This window comes from Periplaneta americana, chromosome 11 (genome assembly GCF_040183065.1).
Source record: "Periplaneta americana isolate PAMFEO1 chromosome 11, P.americana_PAMFEO1_priV1, whole genome shotgun sequence".
Classification (NCBI taxonomy): Eukaryota; Metazoa; Arthropoda; class Insecta; order Blattodea; family Blattidae; genus Periplaneta; species Periplaneta americana.
This window is the reverse complement of record NC_091127.1, coordinates 174,778,193-174,802,521: the sequence shown is the minus strand read 5'-3', so window position 1 is coordinate 174,802,521 and position 24,329 is coordinate 174,778,193. Positions and strand designations below refer to the sequence as shown.

The window sequence follows — 24,329 nt, the reverse complement described above, 5'->3', positions numbered from 1 at the left end:
TTATTATACCTAAAATGTAGAGGAATTTTGGGAGATTATTTACCTCTATAGCAAATGTTGTCCGGCGTTGTCAAATCCGGAGATCTCGGTGGCCACAGGTTCCTGGAAATTATTCGGTCGTCATATAACCGGACAAATGGAACCATGCTTCATCTGTGAACCATGTGATGGACAATATGGCAGGATTTTGCATAATGAACGTCTGAAACCAACAGACAGAATGTTCTGGAGTTTCGATTCCTTGTCACTAGATGCGCAGATGTTTATGTTTCATTCCTATTGTTGGCAGCTGTTTTCGACATTTTGTGTCAGCGTGAAAATGCAGTACACATTAAATCAACGACTCTTCCTTGTGAAGCAATACTGGATTACGAATTCAATTACAGCTACTCAAAGGGCATACCAGAGAGAATTTGGTGTTCGCAATCCTCCCAAAAGAAACACAATACTGGGACTGGTAAACAAATTGGAAACAACTGGACCTCTGGTGAGTGAAAAGGGCAAGCATCGTTCATCTAGGCTTCCCACGGTTGTTGTTGACATAAGAGCACGACTGGAGCAGTCACCCAAAAAATCATTAAGACGTTTGTCGCAGGAGACAGGGTACACCTACTCAATGTGTCAGAGAGCCTAAAGCCATATAGGGTTACGGTTATTCATCAGCTACAGGAACCAGATAAGGATAAAAGATTGAATTATTGTCGTTGGTTTCAGACGTTCATTGTGCAAAATCCTGCCATATTGTCCATCACATGGTTCACAGATGAAGCATGGTTCCATTTATCCGGTTATAATAATAATAATAATAATAATAATAATAATAATAATAATAATAATAATAATGTTTTATTTTCGCTAGCAGAGTTAAGACCAATTCTCTTCCACTCAACCAGCCTTAATCAATACAATACATAAATTTAAATTATAAATATTTTCACTACACTTAAAAGGTTCTCCAGCAATAATCTTCACTACACATTTATTTAAATTTAGATAAATCTATAAGGTAAGGTAGTAACTTAATTTATGAGCTAATTTAATTCAATGAATTATAATTAATTAAATATTTGAGATAGCTAGTAAAATGATGAAAATTAATTTAATATAAGCTTACTAGGACTATGTTATGTTATGGGTTATGTGACGACCGAATAATTTCCAGGAACCTGTGGCCACCGAGATCTCCGGATTTGACAACGCCGGACAACATTTGCTATAGAAGTAAATAATCTCCCAAAATTCCTCTACATTTTAGGTATAATAAGTTGTCGCTAGCACAATTCGTTTTGAAACAATTAATGAAAGAAATGTGTCAGTTCTATATAAATCACTCTGTATATCCTGCAACTGTCTTATGAACGTAATTTCAGTTTAATAAAGACTGTTATTAATGGAATCAAATCAACAAATAGATATGACAAAAAATATGGTGACGTCGTTTGACATTTAATAGAGTTGCCTAACATAGTATTTATACAGATTATTATATATCATAGTTGTATCATTTTTGAAGTGTATAAAATGATTGATAAGGAAACAATATGGGTACAATAGTTTGCTAAATGTTATAAAAAATAAATCAACATGATAATATTTTACATTTTGGCACCATTCTATGGAAGTTATTCAACATTCTATGATCAGTTATTTATGCTAGGATTGATAAATCTGCTAATCTTGGACTCCAAAGCAACAACTGGAAACACTTTTTTAGGAAAAGACTAAACTCTGCAGTGCCTGGGAAGTGGCATAAGTCAGTTTCCACAATTTTTTTTTATTAATTTATTGACAACTTACGGAACATCTGCTCGCTTGGAAAAAGAGACATAAGTATTTCTCTCATTACAATAATTCATACAGAAGAAAATGAAATCGACATAAACCCGTGTGAAGACGGGTTTTTTCCTTCTCCTGTAAAATTAACATTTTTGACTTTTCCCGAGAACTACAAAACTAATCCATGACACACACAAGAAATATGTATTTAACTAAGTTCATGGATGTTCAGAATTATCTAAAATATAAAATAGTATGTATGTTGTCCTAACATCCATGAAAATGGCAGTCTGAGAGAGAAAAAAAAAAACTTTTTTTTTTAACTTCAATAGATTGCAAATGCAAAAAAATAATATTGTATAAACGTTTTCGGCTTAACCAAAAAATTCGGAATAATTAAATCATCTCCGTAGTCATTATACAAGGGTAGGAAATATCACACGATAGATTTCGCTGAAATCGTCTCTCCGCGTAGTTATCAGAATCCCCGATAGATGTCGTCGCCAAAGTGAAACTGGTTGAGCGGTAGATAAGGTCACGTTACTACATACAGTATTTTGTAGTCTCTATTATTAAAAATCAATATATAGTATTAGTTTCGATTATGTTGAAAGTTAGAAGAGGTGAACTGTGTTCATTTTGTAAATTTAGCAAAACTGTAATTTATTGGTGTCTTGAACAGGCCAAACACGACAGAATCAGCCACCGGCGTGGCTCAGTCGGTTAAGGCACTTGCCTGCCGATCTGAAGTTGCGCTCGGGCGCGAGTTCGATCCCTGCTTGGGCTGATTACCTGGTTGGGTTTTTTCCGAGGTTTTTCCCAACCGTAAGGTGAATGCCAGGTAATCTATGATGAATCCTCGGCCTCATCTCGCCAAATACCATCTCGCTATCACCAATCTCATCAACGCTAAATAACCTCGTAGTTGATACAGCATCGTTAAATAACCAACTAAAAAAACGACTGAATATTGTGCTATTGTAGGCCTATTATGATTCGAAGAAAAGTTGCCTCTCGCAGGCAGCTGATTTTTTTAGTATGTTATTTTACGACGCTTTATCAACATCTAGGTTATTTAGCGTCTGAATGAGATGAAGGTGATAATGCCGGTGAAATGAATCCGGGGTCCAGCACCGAAAGTTACCCAGCATATGCAGGCAGCTGACATCGGAAAAAACACCTCTCATACCTAACGCGGAATGCTAAAAATACTTACGAGAGAATCGATGTTCGTACGAAAGAAGTAGCTACTGATTGTAAATGAAAAATGTAAAAATAACGAATGACTGAATAAGTGGTTAAGCACTAAGTAAAGCTTTAAATCAATTCAATTTTGGGAAATTTAATAAATACAGTATTATACTAGTATTTACAATAAAAAGTCAAGTCAAAATCACCAATTCATACGATAACAAATGTAAGTAGGCTATATATATTACGACGAATGTTGTCATACTACTGCATTCTGAAAACATATTATATCACGCACAATGTCGTGACAGTAGAAGTGTTTCATAGGAGAAAAACAAAAAGACAGTACAATCACAGTCTAGTATATACAGTCACGAAGCTCAATATGTAATAAAAATGCATCCATAGATAGTTGCTAACCACTAGGATCGCTACTATTGCCTCATTACAGACAATACAAAATAGTACCTGTACAGTCTATTGTTTCTAGCAACCTCATAATTCAAGCTTCGTGACTGTATATATAGCCGGAGGCACCGATTTTGGCAGATGACCTCAATGACATTTCCAGTAGGCGAGCCAATGTTTTGTGAGAACTGCAAGAATGAATTGCGATAAGGCTGTCTGTCCTTGTTTATAGTTCAAACTCGCCTCTTGTATCGTCATTATTAGACTAATTAATAAACACACCACAGCACAGTCCGATTCATGGGAGTGCCGTAAATGACTTTCGTTCGCCTCCTGCATTTTCTAAATTAAGAGGAAAAAAGCATTGCAGAACCAGAACCAAGAAATTATTGCAAATGTTCATTACTTCATGAAGCGACAGGCGAAAAATAGATATGAGTTGTGTGGAATTGTCTTCATTAATAACAAACATTCATGAAGTACGAGAATGAGTTGCGGAAGCGACAGGAATCGACACGTTGGATAAATAACCGAAGGAATAGGTATGCTGAAATAAGGAAATACGTAATTCGATAATTTACGAGATTCGATCCGATACTGTGGATTGAGTCTCGGCATAGCTCAGTCGTTAGAGATCCTAGTGCGTGTAACTGGGAGTCAAGAGTTCGATACCCGACCCCGGAGCGAGTTTTTCTCAATTAATAACCTGTGGTAATTCAATAAACCAAGCAAGAAACCTCATGTTCCAAAAGTCTTAATGGAAGCAGATGAATATGAGAGCTTAATTTAATGATTTAAATCATGCGTAGCATGTGTTTACAAGGAATGATAATAGGTCACGAGAAAAGCCGTCGATTCGTTTCTTGTGTTTTTCAGTCTGAGCCTGATAGTTGTCGAGCTTGATGGATGAATTTTTTATACTGTAATAATTCGTACACCTGTAGCATCCGCCGTTCACCGATTTAAACCTTTATTTATTAAGACGCTCCCATTATCAACTACGTAACGCAGATTACTGCAGTTGTATAAAAGTGGTTATATGTGCACTGTTTTTGGAGGTGACTGTCCATCCGAGTCCACTAGTATAGTCAGGAATGTATGTTTACTCTTATGTCTCACCCATTCTAACTGCGACGAAGATAACAACCGACCTTGCAGCTAAGAGTAACTCGCTCTGGAGTTCTGATTAATAAAATCCATCTGCCTAAATCGATGGCGTCAACTATACTAGACTGTGGTACAATTATACACACGTGGGGTTGTATAGGAACTCTAAAAAAACATTAGTATACATTCAGGGACGTTGGACAACCCTAATACACAGCAGCTCGGTCTCTATTATATAAGCGCACATTTACATGAACCAATAAAGATGCAGCACATCTACGTGTCATGACTCGTGCTCTCCAGTCCGCAAGTACATGCACCGTTGAAATTACAATCATATTCTAATACATTAAATAAGTACGGACTGAATCGTACACGCTCACGTTTATCATAGTCTACGACGATGAATCAACGTCTAAACATTACCATGATAGAAATATGTACAACCAAACTAAATTAACTATGTAAATATAAAATATAATTTTCCAATAGCTTTGTCAGCCTATATCTGTCCGCGAAGCGGAACCTTGCTCTATCAGGGCTGAGAAAGGATGGCCCACCTGTCAGCGTCGGATTCACGAATGTCACCCATGTCACTTGTCAGACTTGGACAATCATCGCATATAAGGGTCCACAAAGGGCCAAACCGTGCCTCAGTCCTCGTAAAAGCCAAGCCGAGTCGGAAGTCCGGCAGATCCACAGTTTAACCGACTTATCAGAGTGCCTAATGTACACACAAGCGAATGGAAACCCACGCAGCCTACCTGTATCAACGCATACTATTACCACAGTCTAGTATATACAGTCGCGAAGCTCAATATGTAGTAAATATGCTAACATTAGATAGTTGCTCACCACTAGGATCGCTAATATCGCCTCATTACAGGCAATGCAAAATAGTACCGTCACAGTCTATTGCTTCTAGCACCCTCAAAACTCTAGCTTCGTGACTGTATATAGTAGACTGTACTATTACTCGTATAAACCATGCTAATGTCATGCTAAACAACGAAGACACAATTTTCTCCCATATGTTGGTACTTCTAGAATCCTGTGCGGAGGGAACACATATTTAACGAGACATTAATTGTGTTGTAGTGAGTTGAGCCTTACTGGTGTTTACAGCCATACAGACACACCCCACACTTATTTCATGATTGAGCGAACAGTCATGGATTGCCCCTCATATCACTCACTCTAACCCTGTCACATCCCTTCGCCTCATACCGCGTAAGGTATATGTACACCCACAAAATGCAAAAAATGATGAAAAATCAGAATTTTCAAATATAACTATTTTAATAGAGAATTTTCTCCCCTTTAATTTGATATAAGAATTTTCGATTTATGCCTTATGGTTTTTCAGATAAGTCCCATTTTCCAAAATTCTGCGTCATCATCCACGGTCACTTCTACGAAGATCACTCCAAAAGTAATGCAAAACATTTTTTTATTTATTTTTTATTCTAAAACTTTGCAATTTATGGAGGTCATAGATACATCCTTCCCCCTTGTATTCAAATTTAATTTAAGACGTTCCCGTGAGTGGCGCCAGAGAGTAGCTCATACGTGTTGGTTCAGACTTTTATCGTGCAGGTATATAGGCCCTCATTCCAAGGTGGGGTAAGGCAGTTGAAAGGTGCAGGGATTATATGGTATTATATTGTTTTTGTAACATGGCGTCGTTTAACATATATAAGTAAATAATACAACGGAACAGATGCATTATAGGACCCACCCCGAGTATTCCATAGTATCGATTATATATGTATATTTTCGATTATTATATCAAGTACGCCATCTTAACAATACTAAATACATATAGTACTATAAACATGTATCTATACTAATAATAAATCTGTAGCCGAAATTTTTCTGGTAATTTTCGATTTTCCAAAAATAATTGGTCGTAACATATATAATTAACCACCCTGAAACCAAAAATCGCTTTTTTGAAATTTTTGTTTGTATGTCTGTCTGTCTGTCTGTCTGGATGTTTGATATTAAGCTCATATTAGTCACTTTTGTTATACAATATATTATGACGTATTGTTCCTGAAGGATGTATCTACATTTTATGAAAACAGCAAAGCTGTAGGCTAAAAATGTAATATTTAAATAAATATTGTGGATACTTTTGGAGTGATCCTCGTAGCTGTCAATCCCCTCGTCCAGCATTGCTTGTAAAATAAACTTCTTTCTAGTCCCAAAATAAATGCATAGATATCAGGGCATGATCATTAGATTGAAAACACGTTTTTACATAATGAAGTAATTTATAATATTTTACTGTTAGTCAGAAAACTGTAAATTTGTGTGTCAGTGATGTTGTACGTCATTTTAATAAGAGTCCAAAAGGAGAAATTAAAATTCTGAGGAGGATGGGCATAAACCCTGGGACAAGCACCATCGCAGGATTTGTTGCAGCAATGGAAAATAAGGACAAAAATGCCAAAAAAAAACATTCAACACCTGAAGTTCAAACAAGGCGGAGGTATTTGAGAGGCAGAAAGAAGCTGAAACAGAACCGACATGAAGCTGCTTAAGGGGTGACATATGATGATGGAGTCTTCTAGGCTCTGAAAGTTTGTGGTTCATTTCCTGTAAATAGTAATTTTAGAATATTTAATTCTTTTAAACATGATATGTCAGTCAAATATGGTGATACCAAGAAGATATTGGTGTCATTTTGAAGCTTGAAATGTCCCCTAGTGCCTGACAATGAGTAAAATAACATTAATGCAGTTAATAATTATCTATGGATTTTTACATGATATATGCAACATAAAATATTAGTATAAGTTACATATATGGTAATATTTAATTAATGTAAATGAAAATAAAAAAATAGCTCTATGTCAGGCACTAAATAATAGTTTTAGCTATAAAACAGTGAAAAAAATTTGGCTCTATCTTAAAAACTGCATGAGCTATCATGTTTCAAGTTGCATGTCAAAATTATAAACAAAATAATTTTTATAAACAATTTAGACATAATTTCAAGGCATCTGTTCACTTCATTCTCTTTCTGGTACCATTCTCAATTGTATAAAAATTTTACAGGCAAAATTATGCAAAATAAAATTTTTTTGTATGTAAAGGTGTGTATGTACATATACCTTAACTATCCCCTCATCTTATCTAGTCTTTAACTCGCAATATATATATACGAAAATACACCTCTGCGGAAATTATTCAACACCAACACGTGTTTCAATACTTTTCTTTATGCTACCGTTCCTATAATGGCAAACTCCTATCCCCCCCCTCTTATTCCCTCAATGCCTTCTTTAATAATTCTGTTAATAGGGAAACATTTTTAATATTAAACCTGGTTAAGATATGGCCTTGCAACTCCTGAAGTATTTCTATATTACCGGAACTCCATATAGATATAGCATACCGAAAATAGGATTGCACGAGCGCAGAATATATAGATTTTTTAAAACAATCATCTGTGGCTATATTAAATGCTTTAACGTTTCTTTTAATTTTGGTAATTATGCTTTTAATATGTGGGGTCCAGCTAAGTTCTTTGTCTATTATGCATCCAAGGTAGTTGTAAGATTCTACAGACTTTAAGATAGGACAATTACATGTATCCATGCAACTACAGTTGTAATTGTGTAAAATTAGTTTTTCTTCTTCGCGACTGCTATTCGAAACACACAGTGCAACACGATCTCCACGATCAGACGCTAACCACTAATAAGTGACAAACGCGGTAAATCACTATAATAAATAATAATTACACGGTGAATCTTTACAATAGCGTTACCAAAGGAAGGCGGCTAGCAAGGACCCCACCAAAAACATTAGGAGATAGCATGGGAGGGAGGGGATGGGTGGGTATATGCAAGGCATAGCAAAAGCTTAAACCAACCTAATCTAATGTGTCACTGATTCAATCTTATGAAATCTCGCCTTCGTAATTATTTACTTTAGCGACACCACTATTTCTCCAATTCTTCGTTGTGACTTCCATCCAGATTTGTTTTAGACTACACCGGTATCGGAAGTTAGGTGGGTTAAGTTAGGTTAGTAAATGTAAAATTTAATAATTTTACTTCTAACTATAGATCCATAAATCAAGGAGTACGACAAGGTTGCCCATTGTCACCAAGACTTTTCAATATATACATGGATGAAATAATACGCCTTTGGTGTGAGGAGTACAAATTAGGAATTCAAATTTCAAGTTCCATAAGACTAAACACAGATCTTTTCGCGGACGACCAAGTATTAGTTGCAAACTCCGAAGACAATTGACAGATGGGTATATTTAAACTAAATAAAATCATAGAAGAACATGGCATGAAGATTTCATCAGAAAAAAAAACAAAAACAAAAAAACAAAATAATGGCATTTGAAGGTACAAACCCAATCCGAAGCAAAATTGTTGTTGAAAATGTGATTTTAGAACAGATAAATTCCTTTTCATACTTAGGATGTAATATATCATACGAAGGAGAGAATGATGTAAGCAGAAAAATTAACAAATTTTTACAAATATTAGGACTGCTAAACCATACCCTAAAACCAAGTTTAGTACAGAAACATTCCAGAATAAAGCTATATAAAACCCTTGCACTACCAACTCTCCTCTATGGAAGCGAAATTTGGGTCTGAAACAAAGAGATATCAGCAGATTAAGAGCAGCTGAAATGAAATATCTGCGACGAACTGCAGGATACACACTTCTGGACCACAAGAGGAACGAGGATATATTGCAGGAACTCAACATGCAACCATTAGAAGAAAAAATTACAGAATACAGAAACAGATGGCTTGAACACATTTCTCGTATGGAAGCTGGCCGGACACCCCAAGAAATGCTAAAATACCACCCTCAAGGACGACGACGACGACCTGGACGTCCACAGAAACGTCTATTGGATCCTGTATAGCTGGAACCGAACCAGGCCAACAATGACCTAATTTCGTGCCTGGAATGTGATGATGATGATGATGATGATGATGATGATGATGATGATGATGATGGTTGATGATGATGATGATGATGATGATGATGATGATGATGATGATGATGATGATGATGAAGTTAGGTTAATTGTATTGGAACAGATGCATTATAGGACCCACCCTAAATATAAAAATATGCTAAGCCGCAAAAAAAGGTCAACGGAAGTTGCGTTTCGATCAATTAAATGATCGATATATATTGTTTTCATTATGTTGCCAACCAATCAATATTGTTGTAAATTAGTTTGATCATAATCATGGCGGCAATTTCGAATGCCATAGTTAAATATAAAAAAAGAAGTGGATCAAATTCTCCCTCTTGATTTAAAATGTAGGCCTCGAAATGGAGGAAATTATGGAATTATAAATAAGTTGTAAACTTTTAGTAGCTTTATCCATGAATAAAGACATGTAGGCTATGTTTATGGTTCTTATACGAATGTGGTATACTTAGGAGTGAAATGTTTTGCGAAACATGCAATCCTGGGGTGAGAGTGAAGAAATTTAAAAGTAAACGAGATGAACTCCTGTGGAGATGTTATTGGAAATTACAAGCTATTACATGATAGACACAGGAATGCCGTATCGTAGCACTTTGTGAAATCATTCGGATAACGGAGAAGATGAAACGGAACATCTCCAGTAAGGTCCATGGTAAAATGCTGATTTTACACCAATTTTGTTTTTAATTCTTTGGTCCAGGGAAAATACTAGTAAAAATGTGTTTTTGTGAAAGACTAGTATTTTCCCTGGACCAAAAATGCAGTACAAATGGAATAGAATTAATATTTTATAATATATTATAAAGTTGACTAATATGAACTTAATTTTATTGTGGTATTAATACCAATGTTGTATTGTTTGAAAGTTTAATGTTACTGTGTTTAAAGTTTAGCTTTGGTTTGTTTCTTTAACTTTATTTTGAATAAAATTTAATATATTGTATAACAAAAGTGACTAATATGAGCTTAATATCAAACATCCAGACAGACAGACAGACAGACAGACATACAAAAATTTCAAAAAAGCGATTTTTGGTTTCAGGGTGGTTAATTATATATGTTACGACCAATTATTTTTGGAAAATCGAAAATTACCAGAAAAATTTCGGCTACAGATTTATTATTAGTATAGATACATGTTTATAGTACTAAATGTATCTAGTATTGTTAAGATGGCATACGTGATATAATAATCGAAAATATACATATATATAATCGATACTATGGAATACTCGGGGTGGGTCCTATAATGCATCTGTTCCGTTGTATTATTTACTTATATATGTTAAACGACGCCATGTTACAAAAACAATACCGGTACGCTACGTGAGTGACACTTCAACAACTACGGTATCGTTAAAGTAAATAATTACCCTCGCCTTTTCTCTGTGATCACCTGATCAGTATGGAAATGAGACGTATTTGCTGCCCCTCCCTGCCACCTACCGCTTCTATCACAACGAAGCGGTCACGCTGCCCGCACCTCTCCACCGGCCTACAATTTCACAGAAACTTTTTTTCCCCTTATTTCGGTGAGAAATTGATGCGGCACTCAATAATTCTTCTTTTGTGTACGGTACATATGACTCGACCAGAAGCCATGTACGTACTGTAAATACATTCGTACCTTAACGTGGTAATGCAATTGCATTACGCTTACATAAAAAAAAACAGTGTCTATTAAGCTTCACCAACAACTCCAAAATTGCAAGTACTAACCTTATCAGCAGTAGATCCCAGAGATGTGACTGCATCGGTAGAAGAATCCACAAATTACACAATGTGTGACACAAATACACCTCACTTTCATTTACGATATAAAAATAGCCACTAAAAAACACATTTTACGCGATAAACCCGTTAACTTCCATCGAACGCTCGAACCGAAGCAATAATTGTAAGAGAAAAGGAGAAAAAAGACTGACTACTCAGGTGGGCAAATATTTTGTCAGATATTAAATTTCCCTGTCGATTTTCTATTTGTCTTATTATATTATGTTAATCTCAAAGGGAATAACGTCCAATTAGTTACATATTGTATTTTAATACAAAATGGTAATTAAAAATAGCCTCAACACTCGAAATAGATGTGCATTGTTGAAGTACTACAATATTTTATAAGCCACCGAGGGAAACTATGTTGGGCATAGCTGCAATAGTAACTAGTAGATGGAACGTGGCTAACGAGAAGCCACGTAGACGGAGGGGGTGACGTTAGAAATCAGAACACTCATTTCATCGATACTGTACGCTTGTGTAGTCAACACGAAGACTGTGTCTTCAAAGGACACGGTTTCAAGGTCAAATTATGTGACTGTATTAAAAGAAGACCAATAAATGACATTTGAAAACTTCATGCATTCGTTAGTGGCGAATAAGACTAGAATTCAAAGTCGCTTAGAACCCAAAGCGTGGGTTCGAATCCCCTTTAAACAGTAGTGGTATTTCTAAACAAAAAAGTGTTTTAACTCTGGGATTTTAGTAGTACCAGTAGTAGTCTTCATCATCATCATCATCATCATCATCATCATCATCAATTCATCATCATTTTCGCAGGAATACTTCGGAATGTCAGACGAAAATACGTGGGTTCCAATCTAGATGTAGAGGTTGTAAAATCTGCAGAGTTGACCTCATAATGAAATTGTTCAAATACGAATAAAATATGAGTTCTTATAAAATAATGCAAAATTTGACGATAACACTTAACTCTCTCACTTTGAGAGAGGAATATAGGTTAAGAGTGTTTGAGAATAAGGTGCTTAGGAAAATATTTGGGGCTAAGAAGGATGAAGTAACAGGAGAATGGAGAAAGTTACACAACACAGAACTGCACGCATTGTATTCTTCACCTGACATAATTAGGAACATTAAATCCAGACGTTTGAGATGGGCAGGACATGTAGCACGTATGGACGAATCCAGAAATGCATATAGAGTGTTAGTTGGGAGGCCGGAGGGAAAAAGACCTCTAGGGAGGCCGAGACGTAGATGGGAAGATAATATAAAAATGGATTTGAGGGAGGTGGGATATGATGATAGAGAATGGATTAATCTTGCTCAGGATAGGGACCGATGGCGGGCTTATGTGAGGGCGGCAATGAACCTCCGGGTTCCTTAAAAGCCAGTAAGTAAGTAAGTAACATGGAAATTATAAAAGTGTCCTGCGCCTTCCGACTTCTAAAATTAGTACCCTGGCACCGCCAGGCCTGAAACAGGCCTACACCCCTGCCCTTAAACTACAGAAGCCATGGCGTAGCACAGGCAGCAGGTGTGTTTTCCTGCTGATTCGGAGTGAGCTCAGGCGTGAGTTCGATAGGTGAAACAGTTACATTAGACACTACTGGTTATCAATGATACTGAAGTTACGAATATACAGATTTTGTAAAAACTGAATTTGATACCTATATAATTCCTTCGATGATCGCTTGGTTGGATTTTTTCCGAGGTTTCCTAACCTGTAAAGCAAATGTCAGGTAATAACATGGCGAATCCCCGGCTTCATCTCGCCAAATACCATTTTACCATAATTTCTATCGACGCTACATAACCAAGTAGTTAATAAATATTTTAAAAAGTAAGGGTGTTTGGCATTATGAAGGTAATATCTCGTGTTGCCTAAGAAGAATTTGTCTAAGATTTCAACCGTATGCTCTTCTAACGTGGGCTGCAAAGAGTGACCCTACTATGAATATGACAAACCTTCAATAATAGACATAATTTTATATTAGAGTATAAGAGAAATTGGCACTGCGTCTTCGGTTCAAATCTTGCCCAGGCCGTAAATTTTTGTTCTTCGGTGTGTGTTGTGTTATGAAGAGAACCGACTTCGCGTTGGCCTTACATAGGCTATTTTTCTCGTTCTTTTAGTGTCTGTCAAATGTGGACTTGTGGTAAGAAAAGAATGTAAAAAAACCTAATTGATAACATTCAAATAATAATAATAATAATAATAATAATAATAATAATAATAATAATAATAATAATAATAATAACAATTATATGATAATATTGCATAATGTATATGGCTCGGTTAAGAGAGAAGTTTTATATGATATTCTTATTGAATTTAGTATTCCCAAGAAACAAGTTCGATTAATTAAAATGTGTCTCAATGAAACGTAAAGCAGAGTCCGTATAGGTCAGTTTCTGTCAGATGCGTTTCCAATTCAGTGTGGGCTAAAGCAAGGAGATGCACTATCACCTTTACTTTTTAACTTTGCTCTAGAATATGCCACATTAGGAAAGTCCAGGATAACAGATAGGGTTTGGAATTGAACGGGTTACATCAGCTTCTTGTCTATGCGGATGACGTGAATATGTTAGGAGAAAATCCACAAACGATTAGGGAAAATACGGGAATTTTACTGGAAGCAAGTAAAGAGATAGGTTTGGAAGTAAATCACGAAAACACAAAGTATATGATTATGTCTCGTGACCAGAATATTGTACGAAATGGAAATATAAAAATTGGAAATTTATCCTTTGAAGAGATAGAAAAATTCAAATACCTGGGAGCAACAGTAACAAATATATATGATTCTCGGGAGGAAATTAAACACAGAATAAATAAGGGAAATGCGTGCAATTATTCGGTTGAGAAGCTTTTCTCATCCAGTCTGCTGTCAAAAAATCTTAAAGTTAGAATTAATAAAACAGTTATATTACCGGTTGTTCTTTATGGTTGTGAAACTTAGACCCTCACTTTGAGAGAGGAACATAGGTTAAGGGTGGCTGAGAATAAGGTGCTTAGGAAAATATTTGGGGCTAAAAGGGATGAAGTTACAGGAGAATGAAGAAAGTTGCACAACACAGAACTGCACGCATTGTATTCTTTACCTGACATAATTAGGAACATTAAATCCAGACTTTTGAGATGGGCAGGACATGTAGCACGTATGGGAGAATCCAGAAATGCATATAGAGTGTTAGCTGGGAGACCAGAGGGAAAAAGACCTTTGGGGAGGCCGAGAAGTAGATGGGAGGATAATATTAAAATGGATTTGAGGATTATTATTATTATTATTATTATTATTATTATTATTATTATTATTCATGCATGCATAGTCTTCTGCCCAAGGGCAGGTCTTTCACTGCAACCCCAGCATTCTTCAATCTTTCCTATTTTCTGCCTTCCACTTTGTCTCCGCATATGATCCATATATCTTAATGTCGTCTATCATCTGATATCATCTTCTGCCCCGAACTCTTCTCCCGTTCACCATTCCTTCCAGTGTATCCTTCAGTAGGTAGTTTCTTCTCAACCAGTGATCCAGCCAATCACCTTACAATTATAAAAAATGCTAAATATTATTTTACTTTTAACATGTTTGTTTAATCCCCTTCAGATATTTTAATTTTGTATATTTTTGTGCAGGTTGGGGACATTGCAGTCAAGCGCCAAATATTCGGAGCAGCAGTCTTTGAGCCCAAAGATCCGTTTGCATATGTTAAATTTGATGGAATAGTGGGCCTTGGCTTGTACAACGTATCTAACGGAGGCATCATGCCCCTATTTTATAACATGGTGGAGCAGAATCTGGTACGGGAACCGAAATTCTCGTTTTATCGTACAAGGTAGGCCTAATGAAATGTTTATTTTCTTTCTTTAGCGCTCGGGCCGAAAGAAGATGTAGTTAAGAGCAACGTGACTAGCTTCGGAGAGGAACACAGACTAACTGAAGTTCAATTGAATTGAAAAAGGGGAAGTGGGAGGAGAAATTTAAAAGGTACGCAAAACGCATCCTGTCAAAGGGTTCGGAGCGGAAAGAAACTGAATATGTGAGCTCCAAGCCTGTTGACTGGACGTAACCTCTTAGGTGCCACATACGGGGGGGAGGGAGGAAATAGACGGTGAAGTCCAACCAGCCTCCTGTAAATACACGGTCATTAGTAAACAAAGAACATTTGCTCATAGTGACAGCGCAGATGTTTGGTTGCAGCTGATCTCACAGATGTGTGTATAGGGCAGTAGTGTCAGAGTTGTAAGCTCCGAAACCGGTTGTGGTGCTAGAGACGTCCAGTCGGAGCGTGAACTTGCTTATGTCTGTGGAAGCACCGGAGCACGCAACGAGTTGTAGTGGAGCGCTCCGCTCCGTTTAGGCTGTGTCTGACAACGCTGGTATAGGGTTCTGACCTCAGCGGGGGTAGGGAAAAAGGAATATATATATATATATATATATATATATATATATATATATATATATATATAATAATAATAATAATAATAATAATAATAATAATAATAATAATAATGATGATTTATTTAACCTGGCAGAGTTAAGGCCATACGGCCTTCTCTAACACTCAACCAGGAGTAAAACTGCGTTACAAAAAACACTACAAATTTACAAAGTACACCACAATTTTACACACAAAACTGAATAAGACAATATTAAATGTAAACAACAAGTAAGTAGAAATCAGACATAATATATAACATACAGAAAGAAAGAAAAAAGCATAATAAAATGTGAACAGCAGGTCAAAATAAATGAGACATACAAAGTATAAAAAATAAGACAATTAATAATAATAATAACAATAATAATAATAATAATAGTAATAATAAAATAATGCAGTGCAAAGCATACAATGAATACAATATTTTTAAGTACACACAGTAAGGAAAATTATGATTATATACAGCTCAACTTATCACATTATAGATATACCATTATCGGAAAATATGAAAATAAAAATATAAAATAAGTTAAATATCACTAGAACATAAAAAAATGTGAATTACGTGGTAACATGCAATACAACACTTGTCATAATAGTAAGTTAGTTTGGCAACTCGTCATAAGATAATTTTCTAACTTGGATTTGAAAGATTTCAATGTTCGGCAGCCCTTGACTTCAGGAGGCAGAGAGTTCCAGTGACGAGAGGTAGCAACAGTGAAAGATGAAGAATACAGAGATGATGTGTCAAGTGGAATTTCTAGCGTGTTATCGCGTTGTGCCGTAGTAGCCGCATAAGGGGAATTCTAATTGACTGGTACAAAATATGATTTTCTTATTTCTGTAGCATATAGGCACTAATATGTCTCTTTCTGAACAGAGCAATGCGTAATTAGACTTGGTCTCTGTGATGCGTAGATCTAATAAGAATGTATTTCCATAACTTCTCTCGTCTGTTTTGTTACACTTCAGTCTTGTTAGGTAGACAACTTCGCGTTTCACGTTAGATCAAAAGTGGATAACGCTATTGATTAAATAATTCAAGAGTAAGGCATTATTTTATAAGGGAAAAAGTTACGTTGAATTACAACGTTCAATTTTTAATTTTAACAAAACTGGAATTAAATATGGTATGAAAATCAATAAAGAAGAAACTAAAATTATGGCCTTCTGCGGAAAATACCTTGTGCCTAGCAAAATAAGTTTAGATTAAAAAATATTAGAAAGGATAAATTATTTTACATATTTCGGATACACATTGTCGTCCACACCTGTGGAGTAACGGTCAGCGCGACTGGCTGCGAAAGCAGGTGGCCCGGGTTCGAATCCCGGTTGGGGCAAGTTATCTGGTTGAGGTTTTTTCCGGGGTTTTCCCTCAACCCAACATGAGCAAATGCTGGGTAACTTTCGGTGCTGGACCCCGGACTCATTTCACCGGCATTATCACCTTCATTTCATTCAGACGCTAAATAACCTAAGATGTTGACACAGCGTCGTAAAATAAAATAAAATAAATAAAATAAATACACATTATCTTTTCGTGCGAGATCGTGCGTATTTGCTTGGTTTCCGCACAAAACCAATACGTGGTAAGTGTGAAATACCACATTCAGTATTCCCAACCTAACACAGATAACAATTTCCCTATTCTTACCGCTTAAGCGTCATATTCATTTCACTGCTTTAGGCTTTTAACATATTATTTTTAAAGACGTTCAATATAGTAATAATTATAAATTGGAAACTTACCACTGCAATTTCACCTAAATTGCACTGTTAATTATTGTTTTTAAATATTTTGCACGACAAAAGCAACATTGGTACTAGGATTCACAAAACTGCAACCACAGTCTCCAGTGCATCGACTTCCTGCCAGACGGAGGGTTTATCAAATGCTGCCATCTATAGTGCTAATGCTTCAACTTCGATGGAAACTGGAAAATCAATATTCATGCAAAAAAGTTTCACAATAGAAAAAACTGGTGGTGGTGCTCCAGTGACTCTGAATAACTGCACAAATGTGACAATTAATTTTAATGTGCAGAAATAAATAATTTTCTTAAAGTATTAAAATGAAAAATAAATCATTACATAACCTTACCGTTTGTTTTAAGTTCACATTTATAGACTGGGGGAAAAAAAAGACAGATGTATATCACGGCCTGCTGGAGTGTAGTAAACACAGAAAACATTTTATAGGAACAATGTTGAAGATAGATATATTTGTTTTCCAAAGTTGCCGTCATTGAACAGAAACCAAGATGGAGATTTCATTGCAACTAATTAGAAATTCCTCTTTCAGGTATATAATAAACGATCTTCGCACAAAATAATGTACGATACACGAGCGGTATGTTTGTTTTCATGTTCTCGGAAATTAAAAAAGCTCAACTACGTTTCACTTTTTCAATCTTTTCCTCAAACATGAAAACTTCAACATACCGCTCTTGTAACGCATATTACTATTGTGCGAGATCGTGCGTACTTGCTTGGTTTCCGCATAAAACCAATCCGCGGAAAGTATAAAATTCCACATTCAGTATTCCCAACCTAACACACATATCCCTCTTCTTACCGCTTAAGTGACATATTCATTTTACTGCTTTAGGCTTTTAACATATTATTTTTAGAGACGTTCAATATAGTAATAATTATAAATTGGAAACTTACCACTGCGATTTCACCTAAATTGCACTGTTAATTATTGTTTTCAAATAATTGCAAAAATGAAGTAAACTCTACAACTCCGCTAAAGTTACTGCATTCGTGATGCAAGTAACATTAAGCAAGCCGTGAAAAAATCAACAAGATTCCATAGACTGGGTGAAAAAAGACAGACGTATATCACGGCCTGCTGGGGTATAGTAAACACAGAAAACATTTTAAAGCAACAATGTTGAAGATAGATATTTTTGTTTTACAAATTTGCCGTCATTGAACAGAAACCAAGATGGCGATTTCATTGCAACTAATTAGAAATTCCTCTTTCAGGTATGTAATAAACGATCTTCGCACAAAATAATGTACGATACACGAGCGGTATGTTTTCTTTCAATTCTCGGAAATTAAAAAAGCTCAACTACGTTTCGCTTTTTCAAACTTTTCCTCGAACATGAAAACTTCAACATACCGCTCTTGTAACGCATATTACTATTACATATCTCGGATACACATTATCTTTTTTCGATGAAGTAGACATTTCACAGAAAATTTCTAAATACACCAAAACAATGGGAATAATTAACACCATTATAAAACCTTCCCTAGTATAAAGGCATACTCGAATTCGCCTTTACAAGACCTTGGCGAGACCTGTACTTTGTTACGGCAGTGAGGCATGGACATTGAGGAAGAAAGACGAAAGCAGAATAACGGCTAATGAAATAAAATTTATGAGATATACAGCGGGATATACGAAATGGGATCACAAACGCAATGAAGATGTAATGGAAGAATTACAACTAGAACCTGTAATTAATGACGTAAAACATTATCAGAACAACTGGATAAATCATCTGCATCGCATGCATAGAGATAGAATCCCAAAAGTCATGCTCCACTATCGTCCAAACGGGAAGAGATCTCTCGGTCGTCCAAAGAAGCGCTGGATTGAAAATTCAATTGTGAGATCGTAACAGGTCATTTGGCCTAATACTTGAAGGGAAGAAGAAGAAGAAGAAGAAGAAGAAGAAGAAAGTTACGTTTGACGTAGTTAGTTGCGAAAATAGCAGTTTTTCGTACTCCACCCGTCCGTAATTCGTTAACTTTTTCGTGACGTCATTAATCGCAAAGTCAGTCACAGTCGAGATCCATACACTACTGTAATAAGCGGACCCGTTATTCAAAATCAGACAACGCGAAACCTAAATTTGTGGTCAAACAACGGCTTATCCTTTGAGGTTTAATATTACTGACGATGTTGAGGCGTTGCTCTTTATTCTACAAGCACTTACACTTGCACAAAATGTCTTCTACATCTTTTAAATGTCCACATAAAACCGCAATAATTTGTACATTTCTTTTGTTAAGTTTATTTACATAGGATGGACCTCATTACCCTTTTTTCCATCTGAAACTTACTTTATTCGTGAATATTTATTTATAGAAAATTTTTCTTTTTCAAATTGTTTCCCTCTACGTCAACATACTCGTATGTTTGAAGACAATCTTGGACACTTAAGCATAATTTTTCGCACAGTTGTGGATCGGAATCAACGTCGTGAAAAGCAGTATCAATGGCTGATGTCAAGTCCTCTATTAAGGTTGGTTTTGAAGCGTAGACCATATCTTTAATCAATCCCCAAAATGAAGAATCCATTGGAGTGAGGTCGGGTGATCTGGGTGGCATTTCTATTGTCCCTCGTTTTCCAATAACTCTTCCTCCAAACACTCAACAACGTAGATTCGCATAATTACAGCTTAGTGTGGTGGAACACCATCGTGATGAAAGTAAAGTGAGTTGAAATTGTCGTAGTTCATTGAAGACCGCCTTCCGTGTTGGTGGAAGTGTCGAAGTGTTCGTTCCATTCTTGAATTACTAACTGATACCACCTTTGTACCACGTTTTAACAGCAAAAACCCTTTCTTCTGTCGACAACATATTAACAACATCCATAAACACTGAACGTAACTAACACAAACCTCTAAATAAACATCTGATAGCAGAATGATCATTTAGTAATGTACTCTAGTGGTAACATTAGTAATTAATTGTCAGATGAACGTCACAGACGGGTACGTTGAAATACATGGGAAGATTAAAACTATATACAGTATTAGTAATGACTAGACTTCGTGGAATTGCCACGGGAATCGCAAGGTTTACTGCGCACGCGGTATGGACTGTATGGGAAGAGGGCGTGCAAAGGATGGAGTATGCCTCTGATGTAAACACTGAGCAGTATACTGCCGTTACAATGAAACCTGTATCCTGCATTCAAGAAATATAATGAATGATCATTGAAGTAGGATATGTCTAAACTTGTAAATATACAATTATTTTGTAGTGAGATATATTAACTCTTAAAATTTAATGTAATATACTCACATCATCCTTGAATATGTGCATTGCAGTGAAGAGTTACGTACATTTTCAGCGACTGCAAAATAACCTCCTCCGATGGTCACTTAAACAGTTTTTATTTTGGGAAAATGTACGTTCAACACCACACGATGTAATACGTACATATTTTTAGAACGGAAAGTCACTACTTTTTAGTACACCAACTTCAGATATCTTGTCGTGACCTGATGGTACATCATTTATAATACGAAGTTGTGAATAGGCAGAATTTTTTAGCAATAATGTTTCTCAACTTACATTTCACTTTTTCTGAAATAAGTGAATTGTTATTTTGGATAACGGTTTCTGATACTTTATCCACTATATTAAGGGCTTCTGAGAGTTGTAGTTTAGACGATTCTAACAGGATGATGCTTTTGGACACGATTTTAAAATTAGAATCAATGAACAGAATATCTTTCAATGGCTGTTCAGAAGGCAATGATTTTACAGCTGCAACAGCGGAACTGCCTGTGCTATCCAATGCATCAATTACCTCCATTATTTTGCCGAAATGTTCTGCATAATAATTAACAGCATCCAACCACGTTCCCCAACGGGTCAAGACTGGCTGCGGAGGTAAGGGTATTCCAGGGGCAATTATTTGGAACAGCAACACTCTCATTGTAATATGTTTGATTGAATTCTTGTCTGCACTGAACAAATGTTAAGCTTTGACTATTCTAACCACAGTAATGCAAAAACAAGTGCTTACATAGGTATACATTAGCTGTAGCTGCTCTATCTATTTGGACCGGTCACAACTCTTAACATGAACTGCTTATACTACAGACCGGGCGGTCGCTCACCTCCTCTATACTAGCGTACATCGGCAACCTGATTGCATGCTGCGTGTGGCAATTCAACGAAGTCTAGTAATGACTCTGTACACACTTTAACGTCTAGGACTCTAGATCATATGGCGTGTAGCCCTATAGGGTCCTTCGTTTTATCAGTAGGCGTGAAATATTGTTGTGATTTTGTTTCTATTGTCATATGTTATATGGTTTGTGTTCATTTATCTGACTTCAATTTTATTAATGATTTTGATAATGGTGATTAAGGTTGTGATGACTCACGATGTTCAATCCGCCATTTCCCTTTGTGATCGAGGAAAACCATGAAAAACCTGTCAGTTTGGCCGCTCGAATGCGAGTCGAGTGCGACCATTGGTCGATAGAATTCTTTCCATTTTTCGGATAAAGAGAAATGTATACAATGGCGACAGTTAACAATAACAATAAACAAATGAGTGAGAGAAAAAAAATTACGCACCAAACAAATAAACCCAACGCATAAACTAAGATTTCGCGTTTACAACAGACTGTGGCGAAGATTATAGGCCAACATGCATTATACCTCGAGGAGTTTCGCAACATTTCAGTTCTGTATCTTGCTACCATATCTACTGCATGTGATTCATTTCCTTCAAATGTCTTTTACAAGGCACACGGAAATGAAATCATTTACAGTGCACCCAGATAAGAAGTTAAAACTTTCATTTCTATATTACATACAAAGTTCATTTCTGTATCAAATACAAAGGTCATTTCATTCCACGTAGTGCGAGATTATTGGGTTTTTACACCATGTCACATTAAAAACAACCAAACTTTCGAAGCTATCTATTGCTTTCATCGTCAGGGGAAATTATATTTGTTAGATCCGTTGCCAAGAACTGTTTTCCGGTTCTGAATCTAGAAACGGTTCCCCTGTTCCTGGGTTCACTCATTATAGAGCCGAAAGGTTTGATAGTTCTGTATCTATGACAACGTATAAATTGTAAGCATTGAGTATAATGTGCCCGCATGTAATTAATTTTCTGCACGATCGTGTTTTTTGTTGTATTTACAGCTATTGTTGCCACGCCTTGAAAGTTCGAAATCCCACACAGAAACTTGTGCAAGTGGTTATTTCAAGGCAAGTTTGCTTAGATGTAGCCCTTCTTGCTTTGAAAGGTTCCATAGAAATATTGAACAACCATTTATGCAGTACGAACTGAAAAAAATACGTATCATAATTTTTTCTCACACTACCATGTATCAGCAAATTTAACCACTGTACCAAAAAATGTAAATTTCGTATAGCCTATTTTTTTTATTTAGGCATTCTGCTATGGCAGGAAAAATTTTTCAATAACTATAAGTCCTCATTTTATAGAAAATAATACAATAGGTTGAATTTTACTCCCATTTATTATCCACGATTCAGTTCATCCTTTTACTCTAGAATATAATTTGAAGCCTCATAATTTGAGATTACTGAACCTGTCTGTCACTTCCCTTTTGCTTCCGTAAGGCTTCCTTTCGACGAGCACCTTTATCTCTGCCTCTACTTTAAATATGGTTGCTATTTTCTTTCTTGGTATTTCTCTACCGGTAAACTATATCTGTGTCCTCTATATTTTGCAGCATTTAAAATCTGTTACGTTTTTCTGTTCTTATTTAATTTTTTGTTTACATTTCTCTAAAATATTGTTATTGCATAGTACGAGAACCATGTACTTGTTTTTCAGAAGGACGTGCCCTCTGTTGTCACATACGAGTTTTTGTATGTGGTGATACCCTTTGAAGGTTATCATAAACATAATCATAATCATTTATTGCATCCACTGATCATATACATGATATGAGACATGTCATATTTACAAACTAATAATTAATTACATAATATACATAAAAGTAATAACTATAATTAAATGTAACACAAATACAAATATACAAAACTTGGCACTTGATTATTATTATTATTATTATTATTATTATTATTATTATTATTATTATTATTATTATTATTATTATTATTATTATTATTGAGTGGTGTTAACGTCCAGATAAAATAAAGGGTCGACCAAAAAGCGCGCCGGTTTTGAATCGCTTGACATATTTTTTGTTTGTAGGTTGTCGACATTGTTTTATTTCATTTCGATAGATAGATAGATAATTTGTAGAAACAAAAGCCGCCCTAAATAAGGGTTCGATAGATCGGCCTACTAATCAATTCATAAAGAATAATAAGTAAACAAAACAATTTTGTGACACTTGGAAAGAAAAAGAAAAAACGTTAAGATAAGAAAACGTAGGAAATCATTTACAATAAAAATTTTGTTGGGTACAAATGATTACTAATTATAGCTAAGGATGATTTTAACACGTGAGATCCAATGGCATCAATCGTTGCATCAGAAATTTTAAATTGTTTAAGTTGATTTAAAGTTTCTCGTGGGATCGTGCCACGGGCACCGAACATGAGCCCAAAAACTGTCCAATGCGTAATGTGGTATTGTGCTCCAAGATGCTGACAACAAGGCTCATATATGACTTGTTTTTCACGACACACCTCTTGTGGCTGTTGCTCATGCGTCTCAAAACGGATTGTGGGATCAAGAATGACACCCTTATCCTTCTGCCGATCAATTATGATGATATCAGCCCTCTAGTAGAGCCATCAGAAGAGACGCAACCAACCTCCTCATAAACCTCAAAGGAAGCATTCTGACGGATTGAAGCTGCGATGAGAGAACGAACCGTATTATGTCTGTTGATTCGGAGCAATTCTCCATGACGGCAGAAACCCAAGACGTGAGGAAGCGTTTCTTGCTCGTCGCATCTTCTGC

At 35.9% G+C, this 24,329-nt stretch overlaps 1 protein-coding gene across 1 annotated transcript in view; it reads left to right on the top strand.

Annotated features, from left to right (window-relative positions):
• The window catches only part of LOC138709619 (lysosomal aspartic protease-like), a 51,297-nt gene that overhangs the window by 9,858 nt on the left and 17,110 nt on the right, over window positions 1-24,329 (top strand). Inside the window, exon 5 of the mRNA XM_069840519.1 lies at window positions 14,846-15,045. Within this exon, the coding sequence (XP_069696620.1) occupies window positions 14,846-15,045 (200 nt within the window). The remainder of the gene's footprint in view (window positions 1-14,845; window positions 15,046-24,329) is intronic.